At 38.0% G+C, this 23,990-nt stretch overlaps 3 protein-coding genes across 3 annotated transcripts; 1 reads left to right on the top strand and 2 right to left on the bottom strand.

Annotated features, from left to right (window-relative positions):
* LOC6046366 (protein G12) lies at window positions 1–1,450 on the bottom strand. Its single transcript, XM_038250994.1, has 3 exons — window positions 1,102–1,450; window positions 868–1,043; window positions 1–9 (listed from the first exon to the last, which is right to left on the bottom strand). Exons 1-3 carry the CDS (start codon window positions 1,448–1,450, stop codon window positions 1–3), a joined length of 534 nt encoding a protein of 177 aa, XP_038106922.1.
* A 15,209-nt stretch (window positions 1,451–16,659) lies between these two features.
* On the top strand, window positions 16,660–17,182 carry LOC6046365. Its single transcript, XM_001863547.2, has 2 exons — window positions 16,660–16,809; window positions 16,865–17,182. The coding sequence occupies exons 1-2, from the start codon at window positions 16,712–16,714 to the stop codon at window positions 17,130–17,132; spliced, it is 366 nt and encodes a 121-aa protein (XP_001863582.2). The 5' UTR covers window positions 16,660–16,711; the 3' UTR covers window positions 17,133–17,182.
* LOC6046364 (probable serine hydrolase) lies at window positions 17,164–23,990 on the bottom strand. Its single transcript, XM_001863546.2, has 3 exons — window positions 23,601–23,990; window positions 23,455–23,526; window positions 17,164–18,302 (listed from the first exon to the last, which is right to left on the bottom strand). Exons 1-3 carry the CDS (start codon window positions 23,638–23,640, stop codon window positions 17,449–17,451), a joined length of 966 nt encoding a protein of 321 aa, XP_001863581.2. The 5' UTR covers window positions 23,641–23,990; the 3' UTR covers window positions 17,164–17,448.

The following is a 23,990-nucleotide window of genomic DNA, read 5'->3' as shown; positions in this document are numbered from 1 at the left end:
TTAACAACCCTACAGAAAAAAAAATTCGGAGAAATTTGCCCGGAAAATGGTCAAATTATCACTTTTCTGAAAATCTCCATATAAAATCCGAGTTTCATGCTAACTATTTTGACAGCTGTAAAACCCGCCTTGCCTTACTAATCAAAATACCTTGCTTGGCGACGGTATGTGAACTAGAGACCCTAAATAGGGAGACTGGTCTAAGCTGGCTAAATCGATCTGGCAACGTATGTTTTGAGCTTGGCAACACTGATAAGTTTTGCTGGGCGTAAAGGCAAATGCTCGTTTGGATACGTCAAACTCGTGTCTGTTTGGGTACGTCAAATTCACTTCGACCAGTCTCCCTATTTAGGATCTCTAATGTGAACGTAAACACAAAGGCGAAACGAACGAAAAAAATGAGCACCACTCGAGCAGCCGCCCGAACGAGACAACTTGCTCTTTCTCTTTCTCTCGTTTTTCGTCTCTCTCTTCCTTGTGTTTGCTACGTGGTGACAGAAGTCAAATTTTGAATGCGAACATGGGAGAAATGATCGGATTTTCGGTAGAATGACAAACGTGTGAAAACATTTCTATTTCTATGGGAATTTTAAATGATTTTGTGTGCTTTTATAACTTTATATTTGTATTGCTTTAAACCCCCTTTTTGTTTTCAAAATATGGAAGACCACCCAAAAAATGACTTCCAAAGCTCGAACAACACATCAAAGTCGATTCCGTAGGAACCAAGCTCGTCTTGTAAAGGTTTCACTTGAGGGTCATCCTGAAACGAGGTAAAAAAATAGTGAAGTTAATGGATTCCCTTGAAATTGCAGCTTTTAAAGCAATGTTTGAAAAAAACTAATTATCGATTAATTGTCTACTTACAGAAGCTTCAGCCAGCAATCGCTTGAATTCCGGAGCTTCAAATTTGCTGACCATCTCCCGATATTGGGAACTCGACGATTTCTTCGCTTCGTGGGCACTGGCCAAATCACTGGAGGAGCACAGCTCAACCACTTCGGCGATGAACGCTCGGAAGCCACCACTTTTTGGAGCTATCGCTGCAATTTTAGATAGAAACGTGAATAACTCCTCCAGCATAACTCTCACTCAAATTACATCGTCTGAACTTGGTCCGTGGTTTCTCCATTCCCGTAAACCCAGCGAACATCTCCAGCGCTTCGTTGACCATCAGTCCGGCGGAGGCCATGTAGGTGAACAGCTCGCGAACCTTCGGCACCTCCAGAAATCGGTTCCACATGTTGGCAAATTCCGCCCCCCGGAAATACTGCACGGTTTGCCGGAACTCGGGATCGGCCATCAAGTATCGTACAAACAGCTCCTGAATCTGTGCCATGGGCACGTGCTGCTGCAGGTCGTTCAGATCATCCTGGAGACTTTGTCCGTTTGTGGGCGGGGCGTACTTCAGTAGGAAAGCAAAAACTAGAAGGAAAATTTGGCTCTTCATTGTGGTGAATGCAAAGCTAGACTGACCAGAAGCTTTGTGGTCAAAATTTAGGGGCTTGTGCAGAAGTAGTGCGTTCTGTGGAAGGTTGCCAAACAGACATTACGTGATGTTTACTCAAACTGGAGGCACAACTGTTGAACTTGGGGCTTGATACGGAGTTAACGCATGATATGCAACGCAATGTGCAGAGCTCTGCACTACCGGATCTGTTTGGTGTCTTGCGAACCTTCGAGGTGAACGGACACTAGAGCTGCGGTATTTTTTACTACCTAAGCTCAGAGTTATTTCAAACAAAATTCACAGTCTTTTTAAAGACTACCTGAGTTACTTTCCAAAATTCTAAACAGTCTTTTCAAGACTAACCCCACCTGAAATTTTGTTGTATTTTACAAACGAAGCCATCTTTTAAGAGAACTTTGCTTGCAAAATGCGTCAAAACAAAGGTAAACGCAAATCTTCTGAAGATTTGGTCGTTACGTCGGTGAAGCGTTTGAACGCTAAACCGGCTAACGGAAACAGAAAAAGAAAACAGCCTCTTCTGAGGTCTGATTCTGATTCTGAATGTGAGGTCAATCCTCCAATTCCATTGACAAACAGTTTCGGTGTTTTATCCGAAACTGTGACAAGGATCCTTCTCCTCGTACTGAGCCTTCTGCCGTCGAGAAACGAGTAAAGGCTCCGCCAATTGTAGTGACTTCCGTCTCCGATTTGGCCAGCTTTCGAACGCAACTGAAGAATTGCAAGGAAACTTGCAATTTGAAGGTTTCGTTCCAGCTTGGTCGAAGAGGAGAATGTCGCTTGTTGACGGAATCTTTACAAGATCACCAAACTTTTGTTGGTTATTTGAAAACCACAAACACAATTTCTACACGTATGAGACCAAGAATGCTCGTCCATTCAAGGCGGTCTTGAAAGGTCTCTCCAACGACTTGTCGGTGGATGAGATCAAAAACGAACTTAAGGTGTTGCTTGGCTTTGCCCCATCCCAAGTAATACCAATGAAGAAAAAATCAAACGGGAATATTTCTCGCTTTGGTTTGACTTCACAATTTTATCTGATTCATTTCAACAGAAATGAAATCAACAATTTGAAACTTTTGGACAAAGTTCAGTTTTTGTTCCATGTACGGGTAAAGTGGGAGCATTTTAAGAAACATGGCGGTAATGGCCAGAATCTGACCCAGTGCCGGCGTTGCCAGGCATTCGGTCACGGTACTGATCATTGCGCCATGGTTCCAAAATGCATGGTTTGCGGGATTCTTCTCACGACAAGGACAATTGTCCCGTGAAAGAAGTCACCCAATTTAAATGTGCAAATTGTGGTGGAAATCACAAATCAAATTTCTGGGATTGCCCCATCAGAAAAAGGTTTTGGATTCTCGTGCTAAGCATCAGCCGAAATCCAAACCGAAATTTTCTCAAAGTCAGGTTGTACCTGCATCTTTAAATCAAACGTTCGTGCTGTCTCACTCGAACAATACCCCTACCGTGGAAAAGTTAGGTAACACAATGGCATTTCTTATGCTAACGTCGTTTCGGGTTCGGGTTCATCCACGAATTTTAAATCCTCTACCAATCTTCCTGAAATTGGGCAGGTACCTCAAATCTCATTTGAAAATTTTTCTGCTGGCAACGCTTTGGGATCTTCTGATCTCGGCGATGTTACGTTTGAAAAATGACTTTTTGCAAAACTCACTGTTTGGTTTGATTCAAACAATGAGTAATGCTACATCCATGATGGAAGCTATCCAGATTGGATTAAAATTTGCGAATGATGTTGTTCTTACCCTGAAGTTTAATCATGGATCTAAGTAATTCCATCAATATTATGAATTTTAATGCTCGCTCTTTAAAAGCGAAAGAAAATGAATTTTTCAACTTTTACGAGTTCATAACGTGCATGTTGCTGTTATAACCGAAACATTTTTAAAAACTGGCACTTATTTGAAAAGTGATCCAGATTATAAAGTTATAACTAATAACCGAATGAATCGAAATGGCGGTGGAGTTGCAATAGTTATCCACCGTAGTATGACTTATAGCACGTTACGTGACTTTAAGTTAAAAGTTATTGAAAGTTTGGGCATTGAACTTGAAACTTCTTTTGGAAAAATTATGATTGCAGCTGCATATTTGCCATTCCAATGCACTGGGAAAATAAAAATTATTTCAAAGGGGATTTGAATAAACTTACTCGGCATAGATCTCGATTTTTGATCATCGGTGATTTTAATGCCAAACACCAATCTTGGAATAATTCAAAAGTAAATTCCAATGGTAAAATTCTATTCAGAGATTGCACTTCTGGTCTTTATTCGGTTTTATACCCGAATGGGCCAACTTGCTTTTCTTCTGTTAGAAATCCATCAACAATTGATTTGGTTTTGACAAATCAAAGTCAGTATTGTGGTCCTTTAGTGACTCATGCTGATTTTGATTCTGATCATCTTCCAGTAACTTTTTCACTTTCTCATGAAGCAGTTACCAGACCCAATAGTTCTGTGTTTAATTACCACAAAGCTAATTGGGACAGGTATCAGCATCATATTGAGAATAATTTAAATCATGATTTTGTTTTAGAAACCAAAGCTGATATTGATTCAGCCTTGGAATCTTTAACTAATGCAATTTTGGATGCTAGGAATATTGCTATTCCTAAAGTCCAAGTCAAATTTGATTCTCCCATTATTGATGACGATCTTCAGCTTCTGATTCGTCTGAAAATGTTCGCCGAAGACAGTATCAACGTTCTCGTGATCCTGCACTGAAGCGAATTCAAAAGATTTGCAAAAGGTTATTGACCACAGATTCACTCTCCTGCGAAATGAAAAGTTCGCAAGAGATGTCGAACAAATTAAACCTTATTCCAAACCTTTTTGGAAACTTTCAAAGGTTCTTAAGAAACCTCAAAAACCATCCCTTCTTTAAAAGATGGTGATAATATTCTATTAACTAATGGGGAAAAAGCTCAAAAACTTGCTCAGCAGTTTGAGAGTGCTCATAATTTCAACTTGAATGTTTTGAGTCCTATTGAAAATCAAATTTCAATAGAATTTCAGAATATTGTTGAACAAGAATTTTCATCAGATGAAGTTTTTAATACGGATCTGAATGAAATAAAATCTATTATCAAAAATTTAAAAATATGAAAGCCCCTGGTGAGGATGGCATTTTTACATTTTAATTAAAAATTACCAGAAGCAACTTTAAGTAGCTTGGTCAAAATTTTCAACAAATGTTTTGATTTGGCATATTTTCCCAGTAGTTGGAAAAATGCCAAAGTAATTCCGATTTTGAAACCGGATAAAAATCCTGCTGAAGCCTCAAGCTATCGGCCCATTAGTTTGCTTTCATCTATTAGTAAATTATTCGAAAGAATAATTCTTAATAGAATGATGACGCACATTAATGAAAATTCAATTTTCGCTGATGAGCAGTTTGGATTTCGCCTTGGGCATTCAACTACTCATCAGTTGTTGAGAGTTTCAAATTTAATTCGAAGCAACAAATCTGAGGGCTATTCTACTGGCGCTGCTCTTCTAGACATAGAAAAAGCATTTGACAGTGTTTGGCATAAAGGTTTGATTGCGAAATTGAAAAGGTTTAATTTTCCGATTTATATCGTGAAAATTATTCAAAATTATTTGACGGATCGTACTCTGCAGGTATGTTATCAGAATAGCAAATCTGATCAACTACCTGTACGTGCTGGCGTCCCTCAAGGAAGCATTTTGGGTCCAATTTTATACAATATTTTTACTTCTGACTTGCCTGATTTGCCCCCAGGATGTCAGAAATCACTTTTTGCTGATGACACAAGCATCTCCGCCAAAGGCAGAAGCCTTCGTGTCATCACAAGAAGATTACAAAAAAGCTTGGATATTTTCAATTCTTATTTGAAAGAATGGAAAATTACTCCAAATGCTGCAAAACTCAACTTATTATTTTCCCTCACAAACCAAGGGCTGATTTTCTTAAACCAAAAGTCATCACATTATAAAGATGAATGAGGTAAATTTAAAGTGGGAGGATCAAGTGAAATATCTTGGACTTGGTTTTGACAAAAACCTTACTTACAAGGATCACATTGAAAGTATCCAGGTTAAATGTAACAAATATATTAAATGTTTGTATCCACTTATAAACAGGAATTCTAGACTTTGTCTCAAGAATAAACTGTTAATTTATAAACAAATTTTCAGACCTGCCATGCTTTATGCTGTGCCGATCTGGACAAGCTGTTGCTTAACCAGGAAGAAAAAACTTCAGAGGATTCAGAACAAAATTCTGAAAATGATTCTGAAACTTCCTCCCTGGTTCAGCACCAGTGAACTTCATCAATTAGCCGAAGTTGACACTTTGGATGTTATGTCCAATAAGATAATTGATGCATTTCGACAAAAATCATTGCAGTCTTCAGCTGCATTGATCCGCTCTTTATATAGTTTATAAGTTAGTTTTAAGGTATCCCTTTTCCCTTTTGTACATGTAGGACCTCCTACATTTGAAATCACTGAATAGCGAAAGCTACAATATTTCATGAATAAATGAAAGTTGCTAGTATTTAAAATTGAGGTGAAAAGTCATCGATTGTGATTGGACACTCAATAATATTTTAACTGAATGAATGTACATGGAAAAGAAAATCTGAATAAATATAACATAAAAAAAAAAAAAAAAAAACCGGATCTGTTTTAATTAGTTTTTTTAAGAAGCTATTTTTTCAATGAGATTAAACCTAAAATAATTAAAGTAAGGTTGAAATTCAATATAAAAATAATTGTTTAATATAAAAGCTAAGTTATTGTCAATAACTTGTCAAATTACATCAAAATAAAAATCTTTTAAACAAGTTGACGCACTTGCAGGGTGTGTCAAGAAGTGTGTCATATGAAGAGTGTCAACATTGAACGGAGTTTTTACGATTTTGTTGGAAATCTTCGGATTGAAAATTAAATTATTGTAAGCTGTTATAATAGCCTTATACCATTGACAATTATGGATTTTGTAACGACCTTCACGAAAACATTTATTATCGAACCTTTCTTCCAGTGAAACGTGTCGCAAAAGTGATTCGTTCCCCAAGCTGCTCGCTGCTTTTTCCCGATAACAATAAAGATAACGACAAAATTTCATCTTTCCAGTCATGTCGGCCGACTGTCACCGGTGGAACGTGAGGTATCAGAAACCGCTTGACGCAGCGTGTCATCCGTCGTTTTCAGGACAACAGCTTTTTTTTTGCCAACAAAAATCTTCAAGAGGCGGTTCGACGAAGAAGGAAAAAAAAAAACTTCAGCATTATCCCCTCCCTTCACCACACACTTCCGGCTCGGCCGATGTCACGTGGTGCGTGAAGAACTCACAAGTGGTCACCACCCACCTACGCCCACACCTCCTCCTCCGTCCTCAATGATTGCACTTTTATGTGTGCGATCACGATGATGACGATACCGTTTTGGGTGTCATTTGCAGAGATCATGTGGGGAAAAAACCCCCCACGTGGTGCGATTTTTTTCCGGTCGACCAACACCATGGAACGAGTTTCTTCCGGGGAAAAACTTGCCAAAAATGATGATGATGGTGGCGGTGGTCGTGGATCCTCTTGTAGGTGAAGTGTTTTGGATTTTTTTTTTGTGTTATCCCAATGTTGTTCTTTTTTGCTGCTGTTTTTATACGGGAGTTTCCCCATTTCCCAAAGCACCTTCCAACTCCTCTTCGTTCCTCAGTGACCATTCCGATACAGATGGACCATCAGTGTAGTTTTGGAGATTCTTCGCGGCCACTGCTTATCGGTAGCGATTTACCCATCTTCTTGCGGTTAGTTTTTTCTTCAACCAGCCGGAAAATTCGCAGGGATGAGCAGAAACTTTGTCGTGTGTGTTTTTTTCTTGCTTTAGTGGTAGGAAAGGATGACGAAAGTTGTGGCTGTCGTTAAATTAAACGACTTTTTCTTTTCCATAAATGTGGCACAAACTTTCTTTCGTGGTGTTACAGTAATCAGAAGTTTTTCGTAGTTTTTGTACTCTTGGAACAAACCATCGAAAATTACTACAGGATTACAGATTCTTAAGGTGAGCCTGAAATGTAAAATACTATTTAATTATGATTTGGCATTTTTGCTGAGATAGTTTATCGTCAATTTTACAATTTGAATTCAATTTGACCAAGTAAAACCAATTATTTAGCAAATTGTATTTACATTTTCACATTATAGGTGCAATATCTATTTTAAACTAACTTAGGAGAAATACCGATATGATGAGGATTTATACTCTATACTATACTATTTATACTCAAAAAACATGCAAAAACTATTTTGTTTTTTTTTTCAATTTCTTCCAATAAGGATTGATACACCAGGTTGAAATAATTTAAACATAATTTCATTGAAAAACATATATTTTTGCATTACTAACAAATTGTTTCGAATTTTAGGGATTAGCCAGCAAAGTGATACATTTTTGCTAACATCAGTGTCTAGAGAAGGGATTTGGGGTCTTTGACTTACTTTTATGGAATATTTAGAGGGCAAAATTCCGAGCGGCCGGCGAGTCGGGAGGTTCAGCAAATTTTGCACGAATTTGTAAAATATAAAAATTACATCTTAAATAATACTTGTGTAGATGTTCATAACACAAGTATTATTTAAGATGTAATTTTTATATTTTACAAATTCGTGCAAAATTTGCATTTATTTTACAAGTTCGTCACAAAATACTGTATTTTTTCAAAAAAAATATTTTTTTATGAAAAATGCGGTTATTTAAAACATGGTATTGTCTGAGTATTTGAGTATTTTGCAAAAAAATACAGAAAATTTCCGCTTTGTTTGATACCCATAAAGAAAATTATTAAAAACATCTAAAAATTAATTCAAAATTTCGCTTCGTTTGACACAAAGCAAAGCAATCCACTTTAACCACCCCCGGGTCTTTTGTGGGCTCTGTTGCAAGTTTCTGCTCATTTCTAGGCATCCGAAGGTTATGTGTGGTGAGTCACCCAAAACTTCTTTTACGCAATTGGACCGACGTTTAACTTCCCCATCCAATAGAAGGCCAGGAGGATAAGGCGGGAATCGAACCCGCGCCCCATAGCAACTTAGGGATCGGCAGGGCACATATTGCAAATAATGCAAAATGGAGTATCTTAGCCAAAAAATACGGTATTTAATTGAAATTTTATTGTTTTCCAAAAAATATGTAATAATATTTAATACAAAATTTCGCTTGGTTTGATATCCATATTGCGAATTATTAAATTTTGAGTAAGGGACCATCCACAAACCACGTGGACACTTTTTTGGAAATCTAAACCCCCCCCCCCCCCTCGTGGACAATTGTCAATACAAAAAAATCTTTTTGTATGGATCGTGGACAATCGCCATACCCCCAAAGTGTCCACGTGGTTTATGGATGGTCCCTAATTGCCCAAAAATAAGTTATTTTATGAAATTTCAGTACTATACAGAAAAAACTTTAATAAAATAAAAATTAATATATGACTACGCTTCGTTCGATACCCATATTTCGCATTATAAAAATTTGATTATTTTGCAAAAAATACGGTATTTTATGAAAGTTTTAGAATTTTACAAAAAAATATTTCATAAAGCGAAAATTCATACATAATTTTAATTCGTGATACCCATGTGGCAAATTATGAAACTTTGAGTAATTCTAAAAATACTTTATTTTACGCTAGTTTTTAGGCAAAAATACGGGATTTTGTGAAAAAATAATTATTTCGCAAAAAATAACTTTATTTTGTTAATAAAAGTGAAGAAGCATATGGCAAATTATGAAACTTGGAGTATTTTCAAAAAATACTTTATTTTACGCTTGTTTTTAGGCAAAAATACGGGATTTTGTGAAAAAATAACTATTTCGCAAAAAATAACTTTTTTTAATTAATAAAAGTGAAGAAGCATACAAAATTTGATACCCGTATTGCAAATTATGAAAATTTGAGTACTTCCAGAAAATACGATATTTTGTTTAAAAAAAATAGTATTCGTACATTATTATTTTTTAATTATCGAAATAACTAAAACGATAAAATCAAATATCAGTAAACAGACATGAAAGTTAAGTAGAATATATTTACGTGAATGTTCAGACTTCAAAATAATCTCATTGAAAAGGCTAAAATCATCATGTTACTTTTGACTAAAAAAATATTTGATTTTTCGAAAAGTTAAGAAAATTTCATTTTTTTTTTCATGGTTCTATCTTAGCAGCTGAGCAGGACTTTTTTTAGAAAGATATCCTTAAAAATGGTTTTAACTTGAAAAAATGTTCGCATCTAATATAAATTAATATTTCAAGAATGAATAGTTGCATTTTTTTTAAATTGATCTTTTAATTTTGATTATGATTTTTTTGCTTTTGTTTTTTTAATGTTATGTTGAAATTTTTCATTTCATTTTTTATTTAAGCCCGCAACATTGTCCAACATTCCAAATCGATCAGAAAATATTGCTTTTCAAATATTTAAAAAATATCTATTCTAGCTATCAATCTATTACGATGAGTCAAGCAGCTGCTTATGGGTTAATTATTCTTTTTGGTGATTTTGGGAGCTTCGGATTTACATAACCAGCGAATGTATTGTGGGAAATTGGCAACAGACTGCAATAACATTGTTCTGCATGTTGCAAAACCAGTAGCAACTATTATGCAGGTATAATTCATGAAACTGGTTTGAACCAAGTGCTTTAGGTGGCTAGACTCGCCTGCAAATTTATCAGAAACTCTTATCATACTAAAAGTTATGAATACCGGAAAAAACTAAGCCACTTTACCAGTACTGTTAATTGTAACGACTTTCTGAGTAAATGGATACTGAGCATCAGTGTCATTCTGAATAAAATAATTTTAGACATTAATATATTCTGCTCCTCATCTTCATTCCACTTAACCGTTGCCTATTTTAGCATACAGAATATACTGAGAAATTGTACCGATTTTCAACTACTCTAAGCAAGTACAATTTGATCCCATGCTGACAGCGTGGCACAGCCACCATTCCTGAACACGCCGTATTCCATTCCAACTCAGATGTGCTGACGTGTTCTAAACTCTGTCGATCTATCGATGATGATCACCACCACGTTGTCACCAAGAAGCCCGCATAACTCGAGCCAAACGAACAAACTCTTCCACAGCAGAGCCAAGTTTCGGTTACGTCCGGCTTGAGTAACTCGGATGCTCCTGTTAGGCACTACAAGTTCAAAGGTCATGTGTAATCCATCGGCCATTGATCTTCACGTTTTCACTGCCGGTCACGCGCGATCCTACACCACCAACCACGTGGTCGTTCTAAACTGGGAGCTGTGTTGCACTTGATAAAAACGCAACTCGTTCGGCACGACCTGCGTTACTCCCCGATATTATCCACTTTGCGGCCAACTACTGAATGGAAGCCCGAAGGGGCAATATTTTAAATTTATACAAACGTGTCGTCTTATCAAACAAATGCACCTATAAAGAAAAGACACCTCCTCCTGTTCGAGTATTTATCGGCTTTTTACATACAACGGAAGGTATAGGTCTTGGTGTGAAAGAGAATCATTTGGTTTGTACTTGTGACGGAACTGACTTCAATGACTTCATCTGTGCTCATCTTGATTCTAATCACTATCGGAATATGGACCGGAACATGACGCTCGTGTGACGAGTGTTCATTATTACAGGTGAAATTTCAACAAACTCTCATACACACGTACACACACGTTTGGAAACTGAGGCAGCTGGAATTACATGGAGTGTATTTTCCCGCCAAACAGCCAGCCAGGCATTTTCCCAGCAGCAGCAGCAGCATCAGCAGTGAGAGGCTAACCGAGAGACCTCATGTTTGCACAGACTGGTTTCTGTTTGGACTAGATTTTCAGGGGTTCAGCTCGTCATCGCCACCGTGACTTAACCCAACCTGCGAGTTGTTTCAATGCCATTTCGGGACCGAAATCTGAACCAAACCCAGATTCTCAAACGGCCGTGGGCCAAAAATGTTTTATTTGCCAAGTGAGGTGAAGCCGCCTACGCAAAATGAAACTAAAACATCTCAAATTGAGGAGCCCAAACCTGGCACTGCTGGCGCAAGAATAATGCAAGTTTGTACATGATAGACGTATTTGTACCACCCACACCCGAACTTAACCAAACTGTGTTTGCCCAGGTGGGCTGGCGCATCAACGCACCCATGTATCTGAAGGAGCACAGTGTTTTTCCAACGGAATGACGATCGAACGAGCTTGATGGAATTGTTTGGGAGATTGAGATAGGAAAAATGTATTTTGTAAAAAACTGATTTAAACTTAATAAACAAGAATCAAATTATTCCATAATGACATGAAACTGACACAAACAATAATACATTGAAGTCGCATATCCAAATAAATATCATTTTTCGCCAAAACTAATTTTTTTTTCAACTGTTAACATTTTTTGTTTAATTTAAATACAGTCCAGACTCGATTATACGAAGTGTCCACGTGATTTATGAATGGTAAATCTTGATGCAAATGCTCTGATTTATGTAGACCGTTTAGCAAAAACAAAAATGTTCTTGGAAGTTTTTGGAAAATTTTAAGGGTGAGGGGAAAAAATTACTTGGACCTATTTCAACAATATTTTATTTAATTTGTTTGTCAAAAATATTTTTGCATCAATTTAGAAATTTGCTTGTTGCATAAATATATTAAAATAAGAAACTAAATATAATTTGAAATCACTTGCTATTTTTTCAGTATTTGAAGAAAAAAAAAAAGTGTTTTGAAATGTATTTTACACCAGTCTAATTTAATTACAATTATTAGTTTTCAAAATATCTAAATATTAACGATATTTTTTTTATTTCTCCTAATAAAGACTTTTTGCGGTACTGTACACTGGAATTTCACCAAATTAAACATATTTTTAAACAAGCTCAAATATGATTATTAACGCAGGAAATTGCATTTCAGATAGTTTTTAGTGATTAGACCTATGTTTCCAAAAACAAATCAAAAGTTTAAAAAAATATTGTTTACGGCATATTTTATTTGCAACGGAATCGAAAAATCCAAAAAATATGTAAACATATCATTTCTGTATTGACAGCTACCAAAATTGTGTAGAGACTTGTGTGGATGAACAAATGATGCAAAATTATTCATTTGGTCACAGGGAATGCAATTACAGTCCAGACACGATTATCCGAAGGCCTTGAAAAAAAATCACTTCGGATAATCGAATCACGAAAAATAATTCTTTTCCTTGTCTTATTTTTGATTGTCAAGCTTAAGTATTACTCTTAAATAGAATTTTTAAATCCAAGATGGCGGCCAAAATGGCGATGATGAATCTTTTAAAAACGCATATTAATTTTATTGGCAATCAAACCATTTAAATTTGAATAAAATCATGTCGCAGTACTCGAAAAAAAATTGAGGAATTAATTTGTTTATGATTCGACTATCTGAATTCCCGCAGGCCAAGGATTGATACCTAAGAGCATGCAATGGCACTGACCTTGTTGCGTGCTCTTCGGTTGACGTCCACGTAAGGAACATCCTGGAAGGAGCGTAACTAACTACATCCGTAGTTCTGTTAGATCATCCGAATTATCTTGATCAGAACAGTATAGCTCTGGTTCCTTGCGAGTGTCCTATTTTCTTACCTCCACGTTGGCTTGGTTTTCATGATGACCTAGCTGGTGGCCTGTGGAAACGGATCGTAAACCTTTGACCACCGCGGGTCAGAGTCGAGACGGCTAAAAGAAAGGGGCGCAACAATGTAGGAAAGGGAAGTAATTTGTGATTGTAGAAGGTATTGTTTTGATTCGCAGTATGTTGAGTCAACTGCTGTGGATGTACCTGAAACATCGCACAACGGGGTTTCTCTTCTCTTCATTCTCAGCTACCACCTATCTCCTATTTTTATTTTGCTCTTCTGATTCCTAATTCTTCACTGATTCTTCTATTTAATATCAAACATTTGATTTTATTTTTACTACCTTTTGATTCTCTTATCTTTTCCATTCTTTTCTATCAATTGATACTGCTGTAACAAACTTTGTTTTATTTTTTTTTTCCTTAAAAATATATTTTTCCTTAATGTACTAGTAATATCAAGTCTATTTATCATTCGCCTAATATTTTTTCATTTTATTGCGAATTTATTTATTTGAATAATTCTTTATCTGTCCTATAAATTATCATTACTATAATCTTAGTTTGTTTTGTATCTCTATTTATTAACTATTGTCTAATTTTACATCTAATACATCTAGCTTCTCATTTTTATTTTTCAAAATACGCTCATCATTCTCTTACTATTGATACTTGATTTTTATAAAATAAATTCGCTTTTACTGTCTATTGTTTTCAATCTTCACCCTTTTTTCAAACAAGTGAGGTTTGAGCCCTTACTCAATTTATGGAATGGTTAAAGGATTAACACAAATATTACTATTGTATTTTTGGTAAACTTTTATAACATGCTTAGGACCAAAAATTGTAACAAAACACCGCGACAAAAGAAATAGCAACAGATAAACACTACTCAACAATAGGGAAGATTTCAGGAGAAAACAATACACAGTAAATAACAATTAGTTTTTGAATTCAAACTAAAAATAAAACAGTTTTTGCTTTAATGAAAGTTGTTAGGCACACTTTAAATGGTTAGGCGCTTATACTTACATCAAACCCTACGTAATGTACCACCCCCGGCCGAGTTAAAATGCGTAACTGGAAAAGAAGGTGTGCATGCCTGGCACGAACACTCAAAGCGTGTTCTAGCGTGTTGCTCGTACTGACTCAGAGCAAGGGTGAGATGTAGGTGTAAGGGCAGTGCGTGTTCGTCGGGAACCTAGTGCATAAGATCGGTCAAGGCCCGTTCTTACACTGAAAATTGCGAATTGCGAATTGCGATTCGACTATCTGAATTCCCATACGAACTTTCAGAAAATCGAACTTCGAGTTATTGAGGCTTCGTATAATCGAGTCTGGACTGCATCTGGAACATTTCTGCTAGAATGCTGTAAGAATATCCAGCTCTGTACGAACTCTGCTAGAACATCGGACTGGGCAGCATGAAAATTGCGTTTGTTGAATGAAATTTTGTCATTCACTCTTGGAACAATGACTGTAAATTATAGTTCTAATATAAAGCCCAGAAAATGCGATTCTAAATGAAAAATTAGCATGATAAAAATAAACCTTTCTTAATGTTTATAGAAAAGCATTTCTGAGTGATTTAATAAAAAAAAAAAAAGATTTCAATGTTATTTCTAAAACAAAAAAGTATTACATTCGATATCTGCGACTCCCTTTTAGTCTAATTTGAATGATTGATTGCCTATTAAATTAATAATTTTCTGGTTGGTTTGCCATACGTCGTAACAGCCAGGCCTGCAAAATGTTTCCAACCCAGCGTACACATGAAGCAAACCCAAATGTCAGTTCACTGCTAGAATGTGACTGTAAGCCTACTGTGTCCGTTCAACCACTGCCGCCTGACTCGTGCCGGTCGGCAGCTGGAGAATGAGAGACGTGAAAAAATGAACTACACTCACTCAATTCGTGTCGTATGACTGACTCGTAAAATCCTCTCTAAACACTATTTTGACTATTTTTAAACAATTGAATGGTTCTAGACTGTGCAAAACACTTAAAACAACCATAACTTATATTCAAAATTACATTTCCACACATAAATACCAACTTTTTGTGTTAAAACTTGTTTCTTTATGTGTGTGCGTGCAACGTCGAATGAGCGTTGGTCGACTACTGCCTCGCATTGCAGCTGCTCAGTGAGCTAGGGCACTCACGACTGAGTCGGGTTTGTTTATGTCACGGTTTTGCGGTTCAGTGAATGGATCTGAAAAATTCGTGTATGCGTCGCCGATTTTCGCGTCAGGACCCCTGACATTTTCAGCTCTGGTAACAGCCATCGCAACCTCCGACACTCATTTTATTTTTTTCTCTGAATCCAGTAAAATTTCATCGTTTTCAGAAAAGAGCATTTAAAGGAAATGCAAATGAACAATTCATAACATTTTTGAACTTGATGATTCGTAAATTTATCGAGAACAGACGGCTTTACTTTATTTAAAAACTTACTCGGGAAATGCATTTTATGAATATTTAATGATTAAAAAAAAAAATCACACCGTAATTTTGGATTTAATAATTCTAATTTATTTTCGAAATTACTTAGCGCGACAATCCAAAATAAGACAACGAAAAACATTTCTTTTCTTGATTTGATTATCCGAAGTCAAACTTTTACATCAAGGTCTTCGAATAATCGAGTCTGAACTGGATAAGGTTATTAGTGTGAATGTTAACATTCCATACTCGGTCCCCTACCCAAGATTCGTTAATGCAACATTAAAACGGTGAAAATACAATAGACAATATGTTAATGTAAATGCAATAGACAATTAGGTTTTACAGCGTGACGTCATGAGCGCACACGCACACACATTTTTACTGAGACACACGTGCAAAAAATGTAAACAGTGCAGCCAAGCTGTCAAATTTCTAACCTAAAAACCGAGTCGGCATAAAACCTAATAGGGGAAATTCTCGTATGTTTGGCAGGTTAAGCAATCGCTCCTAACTCCATCCAATTTGCTGATTTTCACTATTTAAACAACTAATTTTGCAAAACTTTTGATAGAAACTTGCTTGCTCACTTCTTATTGAGCTATTTATCACTCGATTTCAGTTGAAAACGCTTTTAATTAGCTTTAATTGAACGTTAAAGTTCTGACCTGCCAACATTAGAGGCACGCTGGAATTAGATGCTGTTCCCCTATGTAAAATACATACCCACCAAAAATGTTGGCTCGAGCCTCGACTCGATTCAGGCCCGATCTCGAACCAGCTCGACTCGAATCTCGAGCCAAAATTCTTAGTGGGTACCGACAGACCAAAACTCAACAACGTGGTTTCAAAATCCGTACCGTCTCGATAAAACCAGTACAAATCCAGTGTGCTTTACTCTTGGCTTTACTTGATGATCATTCAAACGCCATAGAAGTTAACTGCCACCATAACAGCAAACGCATAACCTAAGCTTTGAACGAAAAGCTGTATCATTGCGTGTGCTTTATCCACATGACTTTATCCCAAACGCTAAAAGGGCGCGCACGGTTCTAGCAGTATAATGTAGCGGAAACCATGGCAACGGACCAACAACGACCAAACTGCTCGATATCAACAACTCAGAGTTAGTTTGATTTAGTAATTCACAAGTTTTCTATTTGACTAAAACAATGACTAAACTGGCTACAAATGAAATTGATTTTGTATCCGATATCAATGACCGATATGCCATGATGGAGTACGAATTGGAGGAAAAGTTAAAATTACTGTACGTTTAGCTTAAGTCAGTTAACCCATTTAATCCCATAAAATGTCATTTCCAGCTATCAAAACGAGAAAAAGCTTACGGCAGAGGACTCAAAAGCCGCCAAAACCACCAACAAAGTCCCCGCCAACTTGGACCTGGAGGCGGCGCGTCAGCGCAACTTTGAACTGCTCAAATCGCTGGAAGTGTCAAAGGCGCGACTTCGATCACGTGCCACCTTCAGCCCGCTGGAGACGATCCTGCAGAAGGCGATCGGGAACTATCTGAAGGAAAGTTCGCTTGTTCCGTGCACCACCAAGAAGGCGTACGGACCGACTTATGTTTGACGAGGGATGTTTCGGATTTAAATTAAAGGCATTTTGCGTTTAACCTTTTCTCTCATTCGCTTTAAATTCCCGTTTTGGCTTATCACCTTCGTTAATTTTGGTTACAAACTATCCTAAAACATAAATAGTTTCGTATTGTTGTCTATTTTTTTCTAAAGATTATATCTTGTGTGTGTGTGCTTGAACTATCACGTGCCTTTTAGCGCCTTTTTGTAAACTGTTCTATAGTATAACGTGGAGTGCATTGTTTGGAACCGGCGTAAAGCAAGGTGCAACAAATTCGATTACAATTTAAGGTACACTTTCAACTCTCACGCTACTTCCGGTCCGCAAGCAGGAAGTCCGTGATGGGCTGCGATATTCGTTCCGGGTTGACCAGCTGAATGTGATGCGTGCCTTCAATCTCTAGATATACCAGTTCGCTGGCCGACTTTCGCATCGCCTCCACCACGCTCGGGTAGTAATCCAGGTTGTCAAAGTGCATCCCCGGAACGGCCCGAATGTTCAGCACCCGGCACTTGATCCGCTCGGCGTGGGCCACGACCTGCTCCAACGAAAGCATTCCCATCAGGGACACCTTTAGTCGGAGGTCCCGAGAAAAGTGGAATCCTTCCCGCCCAAGATGGGCCGGCGCTGGGGCCATTCCTCGTCGCATCAGCACCTCCACCGACTGCAGATCAACCGATCCGTCGTACGCGGCCAGCACCACATCGATCGCGTCGTCATAGCTGTAGCAAGGTGTCTTCGACTCGGGCAACGTTTCGTACCGCAAAAATCGATCGATGCTGTCGCCCAGATTCGCCGCCTGCTTCCGGTGATCCCGCGCCGGTGGCCCCGCGATGTCAATACTGATGAACGCCTCGACCTCGTCCGGGAATGCCGCCGCGTACATGAAACTCAACGCACCGCCCAGCGAGTGCCCCAGCAGCGTAACCTTCTCCCAGGCGTAATATTTGACGATCCGCCGGATCAACGCAATTCCGTCCCAGAAGATGTAGTAGTGCATGCCCTTCGGGTAGTGGGAAGACTTTCCGTGGCCAGGCAGGTCGATCGAAAGAATTGGAATGTCCGCCGGAAGCAGCGGGCACAGGCGGTCGAACGTGCCGGCGTTGTCCTGCCAGCCGTGCAGGGCCAGAATCGGCTGCTTGAGTCGCGAGCCCCACCATTTGCCTAGAAGAATGGAAAGAAAAGCGAACAGGTTTATTTGAATAATTCACACGCATTTCAAATTGCAAGTAATTGCACACTTTTATATGCGCAGCAATTATCGGCCATCAACTAATACGATAAGTGAAATAGATTAGCATCAATCATTTGGTTGGGGCGTGAGAAGATGATTATTCTAACAACACTTAGTATAAATCAAACGTAGAATACGCTTAGCCTTTGCGCTTCTAATGCGCTTTATTTGGGGAGAGCGTTTTTGAGAGATTTTAGCGCAAATCCGAAGTCCTTCTGGTAAAAAAAAAAAAACAATTTAGACGAATGCAAAAAAATCGCAATTCGCAATTTTTTCAGTGTAAGAACGAGCCTTGACCGATCTTATGCACTAGGTTCTCGACGAACACGCACTGCCCTTACACCTACATCTCACCCTTGCTCTGAGTCAGTACGAGCAGCACGCTAGAACACGCTTTGAGTGTTCGTGCCAGGCATGCACACCTTCTTTTCCGGTTACGCATTTTAACTCGGCCGGGGGTGGTACATTACGTAGGGTTTGATGTAAGTATAAGCGCCTAACCATTTAAAGTGTGCCTAACAACTTTCATTAAAGCAAAAACTGTTTTATTTTTAGTTTGAATTCAAAAACTAATTGTTATTTACTGTGTATTGTTTTCTCCTGAAATCTTCCCTATTGTTGAGTCTGTTTATCTGTTGCTATTTCTTTTGTCGCGGTGTTTTGTTACAATTTTTGGTCCTAAGCATGTTATAAAAGTTTACCAAAAATACAATAGTAATATTTGTGTTAATCCTTTAACCATTCCATAAATTGAGTAAGGGCTCAAACCTCACTTGTTTGAAAAAAGGGTGAAGATTGAAAACAATTGACAGTTAAAGAGAATTTATTTTATAAAAATCAAGTATCAATAGTAAGAGAATGATGAGCGTATTTTGAAGAATAAAAATGAGAAGCTAGATGTATTAGATGTAAAATTAGACAATAGTTAATAAAAAAAGATACAAAACAAGCTTAGATTATAGTAATGATAATTTATAGGAAAGATAAAGAATTATTCAAATAAATAAATTCGCAATAAAATCAAAAACGATTAGGCGAATGATAAATAGATTGATATTACTAGTACATTAAGGAAAAGTATATTTTTAAGGAAAAGAAAACAAAACAAAATTTGTTACAGCAGCAGGGTTGTTAAAATATCAAAATATCACCTCTCAGCAACTACAATTATCTCGCCTGAATATTCATGCCTCAAATACAACTGCTCTTCTCTCCTCATTGAAACTCTCAGCGCCAAACATAGCCGAACACGTTTTCGTGTTTACCCACTCGCGATTGACATTTTCCTTTTCTCTCTCATTCTCGCTTCCACGAACATCCTACCGCAACAGCGTTTAACCACAAAAGCCGCCACAAAACTAATTTTGCAAACGCAGTTTGAAGGGCGTCATGCGTGGTCGGCTCTAATCGCCATCTCGCGTTCACTCATTGCAGTTTTTGGAGAGATTGAGAGACTCAGCGGTGAGAGCGCATAGTCGAGGAAAAGGGAAGGAGTGATAGAGAGAGAATGGCATCGCTGGGAATCACGAGACACAAGAAGAGATCTCACAAGCTATAGTGACGGCCGCTATACTCTCGGATATTTTTGGTGCAGAGATAATCTATAGATAGCTTTTCTATCACTCTTTTGCAACACTGTACAGCAGTATCAATTGATAGAAAAGAGTGGAAAATCTTTGAGAGATAAGAGAATCAAAAGTTAATAAAATTAAAATCAAATGTTGGATATTAAATAAAAGAATCAGTGAAGAATTGGGAATCAGAAGAGCAAAATAAAAATAGGAGATAGGTGGTAGCTGAGAATGAAGAAAAGAGAAACCCCGTTGTGAGATGTTTCAGGTACATCCACAGCAGTTGACTCAACATACTGCGAATCAAAACAATACCGTCTACAATCACAAATTACTTCCCTTTCCCACATTGTTGCGCCCCTTTCTTTTAGCCGTCTCGACTCTGACCCGCGGTGGTCAAAGGTTTACGATCCGTTTCCACAGGCCACCAGCTAGGTCATCATGAAAACCAAGCCAACGTGGAGGTAAGAAAAAAGGACACTTGCAAGGAACCAAAGCTATACTGCTCTGATCAAGATAATTCGGATGATCTAACAGAACTACGGATGTAGTTAGTTACGCTCCTTCCAGGATGTTCCTTACGTGGACGTCAACCGAAGAGCACGCAACAAGGTCAGTGCCATTGCATGCTCTTAGGTATCAATCCTTGGCCTGCAATTTAGACGAATGCAAAAAAGGGGTCAAAATTTCAAAGTGTCCAATAGGTGTCAGCTTTCTCATGCGCAATTGAGAAAAAAAAATCTTTCCAGCTGGTACCGAGATAAACACCAACTTCGCCGAATTGTTGTTCTGGTTTGGTTGGCGTGCTTCCGGCCAATCCGGCATTCTTGCGACGTATCCGGCCCACTGGATCCGGCCAGCCTTGGTGACTTGTTCCAGGTGGTGCGCCAAGTACTCGCGATATTTTTGGAGGATTTGGCGTAGCAAAAAGATTTGGTCCGTCGTCGATTTCCCCTCCACAAAACCGGCTTGGTACGTCCCAACAAAGTCCTCTGCTCGCTCCGACAGACGATAGAAAATGATCTAAGACAGCACTTGTAGGCCGCGTTGAGAATGGGAATAGCTCGATAGTTCTCACATTCAAACTTGTCCCCTTTCTTGAAGATCGGGAGCTATTTTAGGATATTTTGCCTTCCTTGCCGAGGTAAGACTAAAATGCTACTCTAAAATGAACTTTTTACATAAAGCTCATAGACCCACCTTCACGTATACCTATCGACTCAGAATCGGAAACAGAACAAATGTCTCTATCTGTGTGTATGTGTGTTACCAAAATTGTCACTCAGTTTTCTCAGCACTGCTGTACCGAATTAGGCCAAACCGGTCGAATTTGACTCGGAGTTCCACAAAAAAAAACAAGTTTCGATAAGAAGTTTAAAAATTATGTATAAAAATGTGTTTTTGCATAAATCAGGAACGCAATGCTCGGTAAAAAAAAATACCAAAATTGCTTTGTGAAAATCGAATTTTACTGAGCTGTCGATAGGGGAAAGTGGGGCAGGTGTAACAAGCTAAGGAAATGCTCGTAAAGTATGGTAAAGTTTGGTAAAGTTATGGGTTTTAACTCATTAAGGCCGTTGCAAATCTTTTTGAAGTTTATGTCCCTCGACTCTGAGTTAAGTCTAGGGGAGAGAGTGGGGCAAAAAAAAAAGTATAAAAATTGAAATACGAAGCAATGGTTTCTACATTTTAATAAAAAAAAAAGTGTTTTAAAACGCATTATACTGTTCGGTATATTTGCAATCATTAGTTTCCAAAAATCTAAGTATTGCAGAAAATTTGTTTTTTTTTCGAAAAAAAAAGTTTTTGTGGTGCTGTACAATTTAAAACATTATAAAACGAGCCCAAGCATCCTAAATATGATTATCAATGCAGAAAAATGCATTTTAGATTGTTTTCAGTTGATTAGACTTCTGTTTTCATGAAAATTCTGAAGCTTTTTGAAAAAAAAATTTTTTTGCCTCTGATTTTTCGAACAAATTTGGAGCGACATAAACTTCGAAAAATATTTGCAACGGCCTTTAAAACGTAAAAAAAATCTGTTGGCTTTTTTGATAACTATCTTATTCCAGACTTGGGACCATCCATAAACCACGTGGACACTTTTAGAGGTTGAGATTTCCAAAAAAAGTGTCCACGTGGTTTGTGGATATCCCCTTTGATAGAACAAGATTCTAAAAAAATCTTGTTTTTACTGTAAAAAAAAAGATTTTTAAATTATTGATTTTTCGTACGATCTACTCAACTAGTGGGGCAAGACGAACGGGCTGGAACAATGCATGAAACAACGTGTTAATTTGCTAAAAAATAAAATTTAAAAATCGAGGGGCAACAAAATATTTTTTCAAAATTTCAATGGAAATTTAACTGCAATCAGCTGAAATTGATTTAAAATGCATTCCCCTGCGTTGAAAATCATTTTTAGCATGTTTGGTTTGATTTAAACATCTTTTGAATTTTTGAAAATTTTCGATGTTTAGTATCGCAATAAGTTTTTTTTCGCTAAATGTTTTGTGTTCGTCAAATCATACTTTTTTGAAAACTAATGATTGCGAAACAACTGAACTAGTGTCAAATGCATTTGAAAACACTTTTTGCATTCAAATGTTGGAACTATGGCTTGTTATTTCTGTTTTTATTTATTTTTTTCAAGGCATTATTCAGAAGTGTACAACCGGGCATCGATAATTTTGGATCAGCTTCTCACGAAGTTTTTGCTAATTTTTCTCAGAACAACTTACAGTTTTTTCAACTTATTCAAACCAGTTTGGAAAAGTTTTGTTAAAATATAACCGTAAAGATTATACAGAACTGGATGAGCTCGGTCTCGTGTTTTTGAGCCCACAAAAAACGTATCATTTTAATCAAGAAGTACAACAATAAATTCAATAAAAATGTTGCGAAAAGCCTATCACCTTTGTTCGTTAACAACACACTCACTAAACTTTCGTTAGTACAAAGTCCACACGAAAATCAGCCGATATCGTCATCTTTACTACATCACCTTACGTCACACGCTCTGCCAGCGCGAGTCATAAACTTCTTACGCACTCTCGCGGCGGACGGCTTCATAACATTACACATGAATGAATTCGCACATACGTAGCGGTAGCAGCAGCATGACTAAACAAAAAAAAAGCAGCGTTTACGCGGCTTTCCGTGGAAGAAAGCAAAAAATAACTCTACGACTAATGTATCGATCACGCTCTAATTGCAACACCTCGTCCCTTTCTACCCACTTCCCACTGCACTGCATGCAAATTGCAATGCGCTGATTGTTTATACGGGAAGCAACGCCACACATGCTAGCACGTGCCAACGTTCGGCACAGGTCCGCTTATCAGCGGGGATTCGATCGATTCTCGTACAAGCCACAATGTGACTTTTTGCAACATCATTCTGTGCAATAATGCTGAACATTGATAAGACAAGTGATCCGATAAGCGGAATACATTTTATCAAAGTGGTTGTTCCCAAGGAAGATTTTTGATGAATGAACTTCCTGACTCACCGGCCACGATGCCCCACGGCACAGGAATTTCCACCTCATCTGCTGACGGCCTTCCGGTTCCATTGGCAGCAGCTGAAAGCGTAATAAAAAAAGGTTCAAGATTAGTCATTCAATTCCAAATTTGGCAATGAAACAAAGCTACGAACCTTCCAAGCTGGAACTGGCCGAATCCACCTCGGGTTCCATTTCGGAACGAATCGATACGATTGCTGCTCAAATTACACAATTCCCGTACCAATTTCACCCAATCCAAAAACACCAGCAAAAATCCCGACCACCACCCTTGCAGCAGGAGCCGGAGAGAAAAGGTTAATCTAATCCGGCAACCTTCCGCGTCGTCGATGTCGCGACGGCCGCACACACGCACGCACGCACCACCTGAATTAATTTGGGCAACAAATTACCCCGCCCGTACGACGGAATCCGACCAGCGGAACTCGACGGAATTCTTATGGCGGCGAGCGAACGAACGAAACGATACCAGGCGGATGGCCCTGCTGCGGGGAACTGATTTGAGTGTTGTTGAGTTTGGCTTG

This window comes from Culex quinquefasciatus, chromosome 2, assembly GCF_015732765.1.
Source record: "Culex quinquefasciatus strain JHB chromosome 2, VPISU_Cqui_1.0_pri_paternal, whole genome shotgun sequence".
In the NCBI taxonomy this organism is placed as follows: Eukaryota; Metazoa; Arthropoda; class Insecta; order Diptera; family Culicidae; genus Culex; species Culex quinquefasciatus.
Note: the sequence above shows the minus strand (reverse complement) of the source record. Positions and strands in the feature narration are given on the sequence as shown.

Excerpts from the sequence above, each read along its gene's own strand:
- LOC6046366 (XM_038250994.1), bottom strand. The coding sequence starts at position 1,450 with ATGAAGAGCCAAATTTTCCTTCTAGTTTTTGCTTTCCTACTGAAGTAC. Across the intron at positions 1,044-1,101 it reads ACGGACCAAGTTCAGACGAT|CGATAGCTCCAAAAAGTGGT; the intron begins GTAATTTGAGTG and ends CTAAAATTGCAG.
- LOC6046365 (XM_001863547.2), top strand. The coding sequence starts at position 16,712 with ATGACTAAACTGGCTACAAATGAAATTGATTTTGTATCCGATATCAAT. Across the intron at positions 16,810-16,864 it reads GAGGAAAAGTTAAAATTACT|CTATCAAAACGAGAAAAAGC; the intron begins GTACGTTTAGCT and ends TGTCATTTCCAG.
- LOC6046364 (XM_001863546.2), bottom strand. The coding sequence starts at position 23,640 with ATGGAACCCGAGGTGGATTCGGCCAGTTCCAGCTTGGAAG. Across the intron at positions 23,527-23,600 it reads GGCCAGTTCCAGCTTGGAAG|CTGCTGCCAATGGAACCGGA; the intron begins GTTCGTAGCTTT and ends TTACGCTTTCAG. Across the intron at positions 18,303-23,454 it reads GCCGTGGGGCATCGTGGCCG|GCAAATGGTGGGGCTCGCGA; the intron begins GTGAGTCAGGAA and ends CCATTCTTCTAG.